We start from the raw sequence: 13553 nt of genomic DNA, 5'->3' as shown, positions 1-13553 counted from the left end.
CTATTCAACCTATCCGGACCTATGCAAGAACAACCGTTCAAGCACATAATATTCATTTCCTAGATGTTATACCAACCGGCTATAACATTCTGTTCTCTTAAGCATTTAACAGAAAATGAAACCATGCAAATTCACACAAACCTGCCATGAACTCCATGCATTCACAAATCTGCCCAAACTAAACCAAATAGAAATGAATAAGAAACAAACAACAAACCAGATTCTTGTAGCTCATCCGGGACTCAAATTCCACATGGATTCAAGACACACAACCGGTTACAAATGCTCTAGCTTATCATTACAGCAAGGAGAACAAAATGGAACAAAAGATGTAGAAAACAGAAAAATGCTACAACAACAAAAACGGGCAGAATCCTCTCTATTTTCTCCTCTCTCTCTATCTCCTAATATCTCTGGAAATTAATGCTAAGAGGCCTTAAATACATGGCTAAGAAAGGAAAGGCTAGGGAGCTAGGGTTGGGCCTAGCCCAACAGAAAACCAGTGAGCCCAAAACAGCACAATGAGTAGCCCAAGTCTGCTCCTTGAAAGTAGGCCCAAGCTCCTTTAGTTGAGCCACTTCTCTAGCCCATCCAATATTCCCTAAAGCCTGGATCCATATAGTAGAGGTAAGATAGAAAATAGTGTAAGGACAATTTGAAGCATAATAAAATAGAAACAATGAAATATCAGCAAAAATTACTTCAAATGGCCTAATAAGAATGAGGTGAAATGCAAAAATATGGCTTAAATATGCATGCTATCAATGGGATGTGTGAGCATTTGCATGACTCGTTCAGTCAGAGAGCCAACTTGGGTTCTCTAGGTGAGCCGGTACATTTAGAGCATGTCGCATGTGTATATTCCTATGTAGGTGTAGCATGGTCTGATGCTTGTTTTATGGTGGCCTTATAATCACGTTTATGCTGTAAAAGCCATTGCATTTTCAAATTGTTGATTTGCATGGTGAGTATGCATGGCTATGAGAGATGGGGATGGGTGGCGCCCACCATGGATCGTATACCAAGGCAGTGGACCACGATGGCGGTTGGTGTGGCCCACCATAGAATGTATGCTATGGAAGTGGCCCACAATCGCAACATGATGGGATCATATGATGGATGACAGGAAAATGATGTTATGAAGGTCAAGAAAAGTTGACCAAGGTCGGAAAAAGGCAGGTCTTGTTGAATGATGTTATGAATGTCAGCAAAAGCCAACCAATGCCAAGAAAAGACGGGTTTTTTCGAATGATGTTATGAATGTAGGAAAAGCATACTAAGGCAATGAAAATGCAAGTCTTACTTAATGATGTTATGAATGTTAGGAAAAGCAGACCAAGGTCAGGAAAAGGCAGGTCTTATTGAATGATGATATGGTAGCCTATGTTGGGCTATAACAGATTTGTATGCGGGACTTAGGTGTCAATGTGTGTGTTATGTGGGCCCCAAGAACCATTTATGTGCAGTTGATTTTATGTTATGCATTTAGAGCTAAGGCATGTATTGATCATGACATGGTGTGTTGTTGCATTGACATGATTGCATAGGATGTTGGGGAAGAGTTTATCGTTAACCTAATACCTTTCTTTTGTGAGCTTGCTGAGTCTTGCGACTCACTTTACTTTCCATCATTCCAGGTACGTTCGACGGGGTTGGGTTCAAATCATCGAGCCATAATAGAAAGTGTAGAGTTCTCCCGAAACTAGATCCTAGGTGTTGTTGTGTTTGATCAGGGTAATACTTTTATGTTTTTGAGATAGGTGTATGCTATGTAAGCCTAGGTGGGCTCATGATGTGAAAGGTTATGTAAGGATGATTATTAAATGTTATGTGATAAAAAGTTATGGTATCTATATGGGTTGTGTGTGAGTTAGGTGGTGTTATTGTTCGATATTATTCAAATAATGACCTTCTAACGGATCCTTTTTGTGCACGGGGGCTCTGGGAGGTGGGTCGTTACAAAACAATATTTTACTAACTAGTCTATTACTTGTGCGATTCATACACTTGTAGAAAATCACCATCAAATTTTTAGCGCTGTTGCCGAGGATCGGCAGTTGATAATATCACTATCAAATAACTCATTTGTTAATTTAAACCTATTTTATTCTATATTAATTTTTCTTTTAATTTTTCATATTTTATCTTGTGTGTATGTGTCAGTATATATGTTGTATTTTTAGTATTTCTTGTTCTATTAACTACTATTTAGATTCTATTTATCAATTCTCATTCTAGTTAATTTACTATTATAATTTTGTGTTTGTGTGTTTCATCTTCCATTTTTATTGTTATATATTTGATTTAAAAAAAACAAAAAATATATAAAAAATATTATATATATATATATAAAGTAAAACCTTAGCAACCCATTCTATCATCTTAGCCACCATCAAGTATGCTCACTGAAGGCACATTTGCTTTTCCCCACCATAACCCATAATTGTAAATTAAACAAAAAAATTGTAAAAAAGAAAAGAAAAGAAAGTTATATCTATTTTTTTATTTTGTTAAGTTATTTGATTTACTATATTAGTTGCAATTTTTTTTATTATTATAATATTAATTCTATTTTATACTTTGTTTGTTTATTAAAATAAAGTGTGAAAAAAATTTAGAGACGTTGGAAATAGAGCTTGAACCTAAGACCTCATACTTAACAACTACACGCATTAACCATCTCAACTATTCTAATTGTTTGTCTATAAATTACTATATTTGTTCTATATCCCTGTGACATTGCATAGCTTGCATAAAATTCTATTTTAATTATTATTATTATTTTTTGTTAATGTTTTGTGTTCAAGTTTTATTATTATTATATTACATTTAGATCCATAACTATTATTTAAATTTGGCTACACTATTTACTAAAATTAAATATTCTAGTTGTATTTTAATTTATTTTATTTTTTTCTTATATTTCGTTTAATATTTTTATTTTATATACTTTGGTATTTAATTTTTTTATTATTTCTTTCCTTCAATTTTTTTTATTTCAATTTAATTTTTTTCTTCTTATTGCTTACGTGTGATTATTTTCTATATTTTTTTTGAATCAGGTTGTAATACCCCAAAATAAAAAGAACTAATTTTGAAAGTTTTTAGGAATTTTAGATAATGAGATTTTACGAACAACTCTTGAGTGGTTCAAAGAATTAGAGTTCAGCTTAATAGTTTTAAATAACTGAATCAATAGAAGGAAGTATCTCGAAACTTAGATGTCTAAAGAAAAGGGTATGACATTGACAAGCATCTCAAGACGAGATTTATGACGCTAAAAGAAATTAAAATGTGGACAGTTTTTGGTACAGCTAAGATATAACCTGAAAATTGAATGGTTGTAAGGGACTTTCGAAAAGTCAACAGAACCTTAAGGGGACTTGGTTTTATGTAGGGATCAACCCTGAAGTAGTTATAGGATGAAACGATAGTCCTATGAGGACACTGGGACAAAAACGTACTTATCCAGTAATTTTGAGTTATTAATGTTGGAATTTTGGTATTTTAATCTAAATAAAATTAATATTCGAGGATATAATTGCAATTATGCAATACCTAAAGTGGGATTAAGAATTTAATTGAGGAATTTATATATAATAATTTTAATAAATTATACATTATGCATAGTGTATTATATAAATTACATATATGTGTGTGAGTGTGTGCGTGGTGCGCAAGAATTCTACATAAACATAATATATATATATATAAGAGTAGTGGCCAAGGTGCTTCATGACCAAGTGATAGCTATAATATAATATATATATATATATATGTGCATGGAGCTTAAGAATGGACAAGTATAAATGGGCAAGGGGGCGCAAGGAAGAGAAGTGAGGGAAGAGAAGAGAAGAAAGGGGAGGAGGAGAGAGAATGAGAGAAAGAAAAAGAAAAGGAAGGGAAAAAAGAGAAAAATAGCATAAAGTTTTTGAAAAATTTTAGAAATTTATTTGAAGTTCGAGGAACGTGTTGGGGCTCAGAATTTAGCAGCATGGCACCAGAGTCGAGGTTGAGCTTGAATTTCGAGGCATTCTGAATTGCATTTAAGGTGAGTGGTTTGACCCAAAACTTGAATTATTTCAAGTAAATGGTTTAACCAGCGATTGGTTGATTTTATGAGGATGGTTCTTCCCAAAACTATTTTATTTAATTTATGTGCATTGAATCTCGTGCATTAAAATATGTACATTAAATGTCATTTTTATGTGATGCATCATTACATGTTATGGTTATGGCATTGGCATGTGTATTGGGCATGGGTAGTGTTTCTGGGATGCTTTTGAGTGGGAACGTAATCTCTGACGTAATTGTGGTGAGCCGGGTTCCTGGGTTGATGTTGACATTCCCGTGTCGGGAGTGGTAACGATTGTTCCTGAGGTGTCGGAGAGATACGTTGATGTTGCCCCTTTTAAGCTAGGATTGTGTTGTGCTAATGCGTCGATGTGATTATGTTGCCTTCAGAGGGATTGCTCTTTCCCGGAGTATGGGTTAAGCACTGTATGGGATTCTCTTGGGTAGGGACAGGTCGGGATATGTCACTTTGTTTCGTGGTCTTGTATAAATTCATGAAAATATTTTTAAACTATCACTTAGATGATTTAACATCTAATTTGGACTATGTTCCTAAAATATTCAAACATTCCAGGTGAAGTAGTAGCGCCAAGGGAAATGAGGTTATCGAGATGTAGTCGTTGATTACATTGGAGACATTTAACATATATTTTGATTATGTTTAAGGTGTTTTAGTGTGTTGCTGAGGGATTAATCTTTATGTAATTTGTTTTAAAGATGTCATGTTAAATAATAGTACGGTTTCTATATTATGAATAAAGGAATTACAGTTATGTATTATTTGAAGTTTTGATTTTACTTCTGCTGATGTGATGATATTAGTTGTTTTAACTTATTGATTATTAAGTTTAATATGCTGAGAAGGTAAAATTGGGATTGTCGAGATTTGATTTATGTTGAGTGTACGTTGAAAAAAATATATATATTCTCGAAATCCCGGGTTAACGCACGCTTGGAAAAAGCAGGGTGTTACACCAGCAATAGATAATTAATCCAGAAAGCCATGTGATATGTCATAGGCATCACATTCAGTGGATGTTCTACCAAGACCCACCCACTTGTCTAGTACATACATCCTATATATAATGTGGTATGTGACTTACAACCCCATTCCCATGAGCATCCCATGCTAACAATGGTAGTAGCCCATGTGTTGGTCTAGTAATCGATAAATCATAATCCCCCTCTGATAAATTTAAGGATTGGGAATACCTTTAAGTAATCTTGAACTAGAGATCCACGTCACACAATCTTAACTCTTTAAGAATAAGACCTATACTAGGAAATTTAGGGACTCATTCATAAAGATGAGATGGAGAGATATGAATGAAGATAACGAGAAAGATTATATCATTAAGCCCATTACCCATACCAGATGTCATCTAAATCTAGAATTAAAGGCATTAACACCAACAAATCAAGGAAAGTTTGATTCCAAGAGTGATGAAGCTATTTTCCTAGGTTATTCAACATCTAGTAAAGCTTATAGCATATATAATAAAAGAACTCTAATAGTAGAAGAATCTATTTGTGTAAAGTTTGATGAAACAAATCTTCCTAAAAAATTAGTAGAAATGACAAAGATGAATTTGAAATCCCAACTCAACAAAAGAAAGAACAAGCTAAAAATGTACAAAATATAGATGAAATAATCCCTAAAGAACCATCACAACATCAGAAAAAAATCATATGTCAATGAAAACATAATTTTAGGAGATCATAACCTAGGTGTTAAAACAAGATCTCATCTTAGAAACTAATGTAAGTATGTAGCTTTCTTGTCAAACTTTGAACCTAAAAACTTAAATGAGGCATTAGAAGATACAAAATGGATGATAACTATCTAAGAAGAGCTAAACTAGTTTGAAAGAAATAAGGTATGAACCTTGGTTCCTAAACCCAAAGATCTCATGGATTATGGCATGCAACTCACCATCCTTTATCATTAATATCTCGTTTTAATGAAATGTAGTAATCCATGTACCAATCCGTAATTGATTAATCATAACTCTCTTCTGAGAAATCTAAGGACTTAGAATACCTTTAAGAAATCCTTAATCTGAAAGTTTCAGTCACATATTCTTAACGCTTAAGAATAAGACTATCATTAGGAAATCTAATGGCTCATTCATATATACAAGTTGGAGAGGTATGAATGAAGATATGACCTTAAAATATAAAAGCATATTTTATTACATTTGCAAGAATTATATCATTAGTCTCATAATTATAATTGTTAGATACTATCTAAATGTATCATTAGGGCACTAACACTATCAAAAAGTTGGGTCTGAGAGGCAAAAAGAGTATATTTATAAGATTCTCAACACACTTAAAAGGATATGTCTTTATTGGTGATCAGGCAATTGGGATTACAAAGTTCGAATCTTGGGATGCATTTTTCTTAGAAAATGAGTTTCCTAACAAGGGAGAGATAAATTAGAATCTATCTCTTTATGAAATTGAGGATCAAGATGATTTTATTGTTCGAAATCGTATAGAGAATCTATTCCAAGTAGGAGCAAAATGAGAGTTCTCGAATTTATTTCACATAAATCTTAATTTAGAGAAAATAGTCGTGGACGTATAGCTCGACATCGTTTCAATGTTAAGGGTAAAACTTTTCTAATTGCCCCACAAGACGAAGAAGAACCTAACTCTGTCCAAGAGGCGCTTTTTAGACCTGTTAAAGAAAAATGGAAAAAAGACAATGGAAGAAGAAATTGACTCAATGAAATCAAACCAAGTAACATTGGTTGACCTTTCAAAGGATTGCAAGCCTATGGGAAATAAATGGGTTCTAAAAATCAAGTGAAAAGCTGATGGATCTATTGAGAAATATAAGGCTTGTCTAGTAGTCAAGGGGTATACTCAGCAGGAAGGAATTAATTATGATGAAACGTTTTATCTTGTTGTAAGATTTACCTCTGTACACCTTATCCTACCAATAGTAGCTAGTTTAGATTTGGAATTACATGAAATGGATGTAAAAATGAAATTTCTAAATGTCAAACTGGAAGAGGAAATTTATATGGTACAACCCATAGGTTTCACAGAAAATGGTCAAGAGCACAAAGTGTGTAGATTCATGAGATCCATTTATGAGTTAAAACAGTCTTCTAGATAATGGTACTTAAGGTTTCATTAATTGATTATCTCATATGATTTTCAAATGATTGATGAAGACCACTGTGTGTATGTCATAAGATCTAATGATAAGTTCGTGATCTTATCTCTTTATATAATGGGATACCTTTAGCTAAGAACGATAAGGAGTATCTTTTGAGTGTCAAGGAATGGTTGTCCTCCAATTTCGAGATGAAAGACCTAGGTGGAGTAACATATATTCTTGGTTTTAAGATCAAGAGAGATCGTTTAAAGAAATTGTTAGCTATTTCTCAAGAGCCATATATTCAAAAGATTCTTGATTGATTTCATATGTAAGATTGTAAGGTTGTCGATACTTCAATTGCTAAAAGTGAAGGCTTGATGAGAAAGATGTGTACTAAAATTCCGCAAGAAAAGAAACAAATGACTAGAGTTCGTTATTCTAATGTCATGGGTAGTCTTATGTATGCTATGATGTGCACAATACCAGAATCTACTATGTTGTTGGCATGGTAAGTAGATATCAGTCAAGCCCAGACTAACTCCATTGGAAAACCATGAAAAAGATAATGACTTACCTAAAGGGTACAACAGATTATTCCTTTCGTTATTGAGGAAAAGATCTGCACCTTAAGGGATATACTAGTGTGGATTGGGGAAGAGATTTAGATGAGAGAAAATCTACATCTACATATGTTTTTCTACTTGGTAATGGAGTTATCTCTTGGAGTAGCAAGAAACAAGTTTGCATAGCATTATCTACCATGGAAGCCGAGTTTGTAACATTATTAGTAGCAGTACAAGAAGTCATTTGGTTATAGAGGTTTTAGAACTACTTAGGGGTTGTGAATGACTTGTTGAATTCTGTCATAGCACTACAAGAATTTGAGAGATTTACCCACACATAATAATTTGTTTTATGTTTTTTTTTTTCATATATGTTTGAACTTTTTAGGTGACTTTATGCTTATTTTGTGACTTTATGACTTTTTAGGTGTGTATATATTTGAACTATATTGTAATAGATGTTGCAACAATTGAAATTTTAAATATAAAATTTTAATTTTGCCCACACATAATATGTTTTTTGGCCACACATATGGAAATGATCCTCTCATACAGAAATTATTTTTTATATTATTGCCCACAAATAATATGTTTGTTACCCACTTTTTTTTTTTACCCACACATATTCAAATTTTTTTATATTATTACCCACACATAATATTTTTTTTACCCACATATAACGTTTTTACCCACACATATGAAAATTATTTTTTATATTATTACCCATACATAATCTTAACTTTACCTACACAAAAATACACGTGTCATGCCACATCATCATCCAATTAAAGCCGCATCATCATTCACATCACAATTATAACTTCCTGACATAAAAATACCTACACATACATAAATATTTACCTACACATATATGTGTGGGCAATATATTAAGTTTTACCCACACATAAATATATGTGTGGGTAAAAGTTATTTTCTAACCCCCCCCCCCCTTTTACCCACACATATGACATTTGCATTATATGTGAGGAAAAATTATAGTTGACACATAAGCTAATTTTTACCCACATTTGCATGTATGGATAAATCTTTTAAATTCTTGTAGTGTAGTGAATTGCAACAATCAAGCTACAATAGTATTTATTAAGTATCATAAATATCATTCAAAAATCAAATATATTGACAAAAGATATAATTTTTGTGAGAGATATTGTTATACAAAAGGAGGCATGCTTAGAGTATATCTCTACACACAAAATGATAGCAGATCCATTCACAAACCCATTCTAAGAGATTTATTCCAGAGTCATGTTAAATCCTTAGGAATACATAAATGTTAAATATATTTTTGTGAACATTGACGTGTAATATTATTTTTTCAATTTATGTTAATAAATTATTCATGTTATTTTTTATTAATGCCAATTGTATTTTAGTACACACATATGTACAGTGCTTTATGCATAATGCTAAGTGCAATGCTGAGTGTAAGAATTAAAGGTATGTTAAATGGATGGTTGGCTTTCTCACGCAAGCAACCACATCTATGATTAAGTAGTGCGTTGATAAAAGATAGTTTTAAACATATCACAAAGGAAAGTTAATGGGAGCTCAAGTTTAAAACAAAATTGCCTTGATGAGTTATCAAGGTGAGGCTATAAAAGATAGTCGAAAGGTGAAGATCCCATTTCTCACCTTATTTGTCTAAGAATGCGAGGTGAGAGTCCTATTTAACAAATATGTACAAAGTAGAGATGTGGACTCAAGTTAGATACTAAGTGTATTTGAACTATTACCTTCATGATATTTATAAAACAAAAGACATATGCTCTATGGGAAAAGGAGAATAATACCAAAGCACATGTTTTATACCATGTGTGTGAAGTTTGACCAAAACAGGGTACAAAAGACATAGATCTCTACTTTTAATTGTGTGAGACTTTCAAGGTCACAAGGATCTCGTAAAATATCCTTTGACCTAACTGTTTCTAGAAGTTATTATTCGATACAGCTATCTTGGAATGCTACCAAAGACCATGTATGATTTGATTGGATGGAGCATATCCAGAAAATTGATTGAATTATGATGGAAAAATGTCAGGAAGAAGGAAAGATCTATTTGAGTCACATTTGGATGTATTCACAGGTCAAACAATTATAATCATTCGTTGAATTATAATTGTAAATATAGAGTTTATTGAACAAGTGATGAATGAAATTGAGATCGCAATGTGATTAAATGTGACATGATAGCTCTATGGTATAACATACAGACTCTACTTGAATAATGAACCTATTATATATATACTTAAAAGTTGTATATCAACAAGCTCTTGAAGAAAAGAGTATGCTGGTCACACTGTTTATCTAACTATATAGAACTTATAGAGAAATGAGAGTATATGAGTATGTGAGCCCATTGTGTGTAAGTGAGAGATGTAGTAAATTCGAGTTATGTACCCAAGTTGGTTTGTCCATAATGGGCTCTGAATCCAAATCTAGATTTGGATCTATAATTGCTATGTGTAGTTGTAGAGAGAATAACTGTCATTTAGCAATTGAGGCCACTTCCTCCAAGTGTGGAGGAAGTGGGCAAATGGCATAAGCATGCTTGTGCATGCAAGTAAATATATGTGTGATATATACTGATGAATGTGTTGATGAAATTCCAAAGAGAAAAAAGGATCGAAAGAGAAAAAGTGCTTGTGTGTTGTGTTTCGACTTGATTAGAAGGAAACAAAACTCTCAAACTAGATTCTTTGTGAAGTGTGGCTTTTACGCTGTGGTAAACGAACGATTTCCGATTTCATTATTTCATTTTCGAACTAGTAATTCAACCTACAAAGATTCGACCCAATTTCACTGTGTGAATTCAAGTAAGTCCGATTTCAATTAATGATAAGGAGGAGGAGAAGAAACACTTTCATTTTCTTTCACTAGTTATTGGCAAGGGGCTATTAGTAGTCTCAGGAATCTGCATTGTGTCATCCCCATCAAAACCTTTTCCATTCTTGAATGGCTCTGTAGCAAGATTGTCTGCTCTCTTCCCCCAGAGCATGCAGTAAAGACCCACAATGATCACAAACGCTCCCATCACGCTGGGTAAGAACAAACGGAACCAGAAGTTAAGAAAATTTGCATGAAAAGAAGGGATTGGGGCTTGAAATTGTCTGTTCTGGAGCTCACCTGCCCAAGTGAAGACGCTCTGCAAATGCAATTGCTGAAAATATTGCCACAAACACAAGTGACAGTGGAGAAAACATTGCAGCAAAAACTGGTCCATTGATACTAATGCACCATATCTGCAGGTTGTTCGCCAATAAGGAAGTCACAAGTCCCTGTTGCAGAAGTTCATTTGTTTCATTGTTCATCAAGATGCATGTACTGTGCAATCATAAACGTGTGACTGAAAAGAGGAGAATGAATACTCACGCTGTAGATGATGGCCAAAAGCTGGACATCCCACTCCAACCTCCATAAGGCAGGATCTCTGCAGAAGAAAATTGCAAGGAAAGAAGATTGCAGTAACGCAAATAAGCAAACCAACGCATTGAGCGACAATGGAGCTGGGTAGATCTTGTACACAATACCCTGTCAAGTGAGTTAATTTTCTCTATCAAAATTCTGCAGGCAATTAAGAATACCATTAATCTTTTCAAATTCAAGTTTTGTATATAATTAAATTCTCGTAAAGATTGATTAGGTGAAACGGGGTGGGGTTCTAGCTAGTCCTATAATTAATGTCACTATTCTGTAAGAACATTGTTTTTTGTTTTCGACAGAATGTACTCGATCGCCACGCTACCTGGAAAATAAGCCATGTGCACCATGTAATGTTACTGGTAAGGATGAGAGCTGAGCCCTTCATCCAGTTTCGGTGCTTAGGGACAACAGTACCTCCGGCTTTGGTGTCATACTCATGCACGTGGATGAGTGGCCTCTCTAGAATGCTTTTGAATAGATACCCTCCCTTCCAAAACGTGAAGATAAGCGATCCCGCAATGCAAGTAAACGCTCCCCCCAACTTTGCTCGTCCTCTTGCACTCCCGGTCTCAACTTTCTCCATCCTTAATTAGGACACACAGATTTATTGTTACCCGTGATTTAATAATATTAGATCATATATTAACAATAAAAAAATTATACAACAGAAATGTTATGTTAGTGTCACATCATTCTTGTTTTGTTTACTTTTATTTATAAAATTACTGCTAATTAACATGTTCTTCTTGGTGCTAAAAGTAGTAGAAGTGTTGTCTTCCATTATTAGCAACAGCCGACTTAACGCTTATGTATGTAGCTCCTAAAAAAATAGGATTTTAAAATTATTTTTTAATGTTAGATAATAAATTGTGAGGTGTAAATCAGTAATCCAACGAAAAACAAGAAGAAGTAAGAAGTGACGATATTTTAAGAGAACAATTTGATAATATAATTCATTGGACGATGAAAATTTTATCTGGAGAATCCACACTGATCTAACATTAAAAAAGAAAACAAAAGTAAATTTGTAACTTTTTAATTTGTAGGACATAAGTGTAGACTCTCCACAGTTTTTGTTTATTTAATTCTTACGTTTTTCAATATTTTTCTCTTGTCTATATTATCAATCGAAAAAGATTTGATTTCTAGAGTTAAATACAAAAATTTAATTAGTGATTTTGCATATCAAAATCAAACAATGTATATAAATTTTAATTAATTTTTAATATTTATTTATATTATTAAAAAATTCAAAATAACTCTTATACAAGATCACAAATATTCTTAATCCAGCCGGGACTAACATAACAAATGATGGGCAGTTGGGAAGTAGTTTGATATATTGTACCGTATAAGAACCGCCACGAGAAAGGTCAAAGCAGGGCTAGCGTTGCTCAAAGCATGTGCAACCGTAGGAGAAGTGTATCCTAAACCAGCATAGAAGACATTAAGATGGATGGTGATTCCGATTGAAGCCAGCACGAATATCTTCACCATCACCCAAAATGAGAGCGGAGGCCGCTGCTTCCTGTACCCATTTCCAGGTAAAATTTAACCATGCCATAGCTTTAAGTGCAAGCATGAATCAGTTCAATTGATCAGTTATTTACTTGTTCACTTATTACTGTTTCATCATAGTGATAAATTCATAACAGTACTCTAGCATTTTACATATCTGGTACGGCACTGACACCTAGGATTGATAAAAGTGGTGATTGCCCAGCGCATGCATACCTTTCCAGCACATAAGCGAAAGGCGCCAACAGAAGCACGGCGAGCACATGGCGGTACACCAGTAAAACTTGTTGATTCATTCCCTTGGCGAGGGCTATTTTGACTATGATATTCGCGCCACCGTAGGCGACCTGAACCACTACCGCGGCGACGTAGGAGGCCCAGGTTTTCAAGTTCACAGCGACCTCGTCCATTCGCACACGTTAATGGAGGAAGACAGTTGTTTAGGTAGAGCTTAATTGATCTTGTGGGTTTTGTATTAATAGAAGTGGAAGACGAGCCTCAGCCACTACAAATATGCTTGCGTAGTGGAACTAAGCATCAGAGTACGAGAAAAAGCCAACCCAGGCGAAGCAAATTCTGTTTCAAGTTGTAGCACCGACGAGCAATTGACGTTTCAACTGTAAGCACAAACATGACAATGACATTTCTAAAATTACGACAAGGATAATAATTTTGGCACCAACAAGGTGTGGTAAATCAAAGAACCATTCTATTACGTACTATTAGGGAGCATATATTACATGCTTGGAGATGGACGTTACCAAGAATATGTTGATGGGTTATTGTCACAAAATTGCAACATGTCATTTTGTTTCTTATTTTTTACATAAATGTGCTTCTACTTT

General features: G+C 33.9%; 1 protein-coding gene across 1 annotated transcript; it reads right to left on the bottom strand.

The window, feature by feature from the left end:
- Positions 1-10471: 10471 nt before the first annotated feature.
- On the bottom strand, positions 10472-13163 carry LOC127787166 (WAT1-related protein At1g43650-like). Its single transcript, XM_052315069.1, has 6 exons — positions 12925-13163; positions 12539-12718; positions 11513-11774; positions 11140-11298; positions 10894-11045; positions 10472-10805 (listed from the first exon to the last, which is right to left on the bottom strand). Exons 1-6 carry the CDS (start codon positions 13116-13118, stop codon positions 10631-10633), a joined length of 1122 nt encoding a protein of 373 aa, XP_052171029.1. The 5' UTR covers positions 13119-13163; the 3' UTR covers positions 10472-10630.
- Positions 13164-13553: the final 390 nt, after the last annotated feature.

This window comes from Diospyros lotus, chromosome 12, assembly GCF_014633365.1.
Source record: "Diospyros lotus cultivar Yz01 chromosome 12, ASM1463336v1, whole genome shotgun sequence".
In the NCBI taxonomy this organism is placed as follows: Eukaryota; Viridiplantae; Streptophyta; class Magnoliopsida; order Ericales; family Ebenaceae; genus Diospyros; species Diospyros lotus.
Note: the sequence above shows the minus strand (reverse complement) of the source record. Positions and strands in the feature narration are given on the sequence as shown.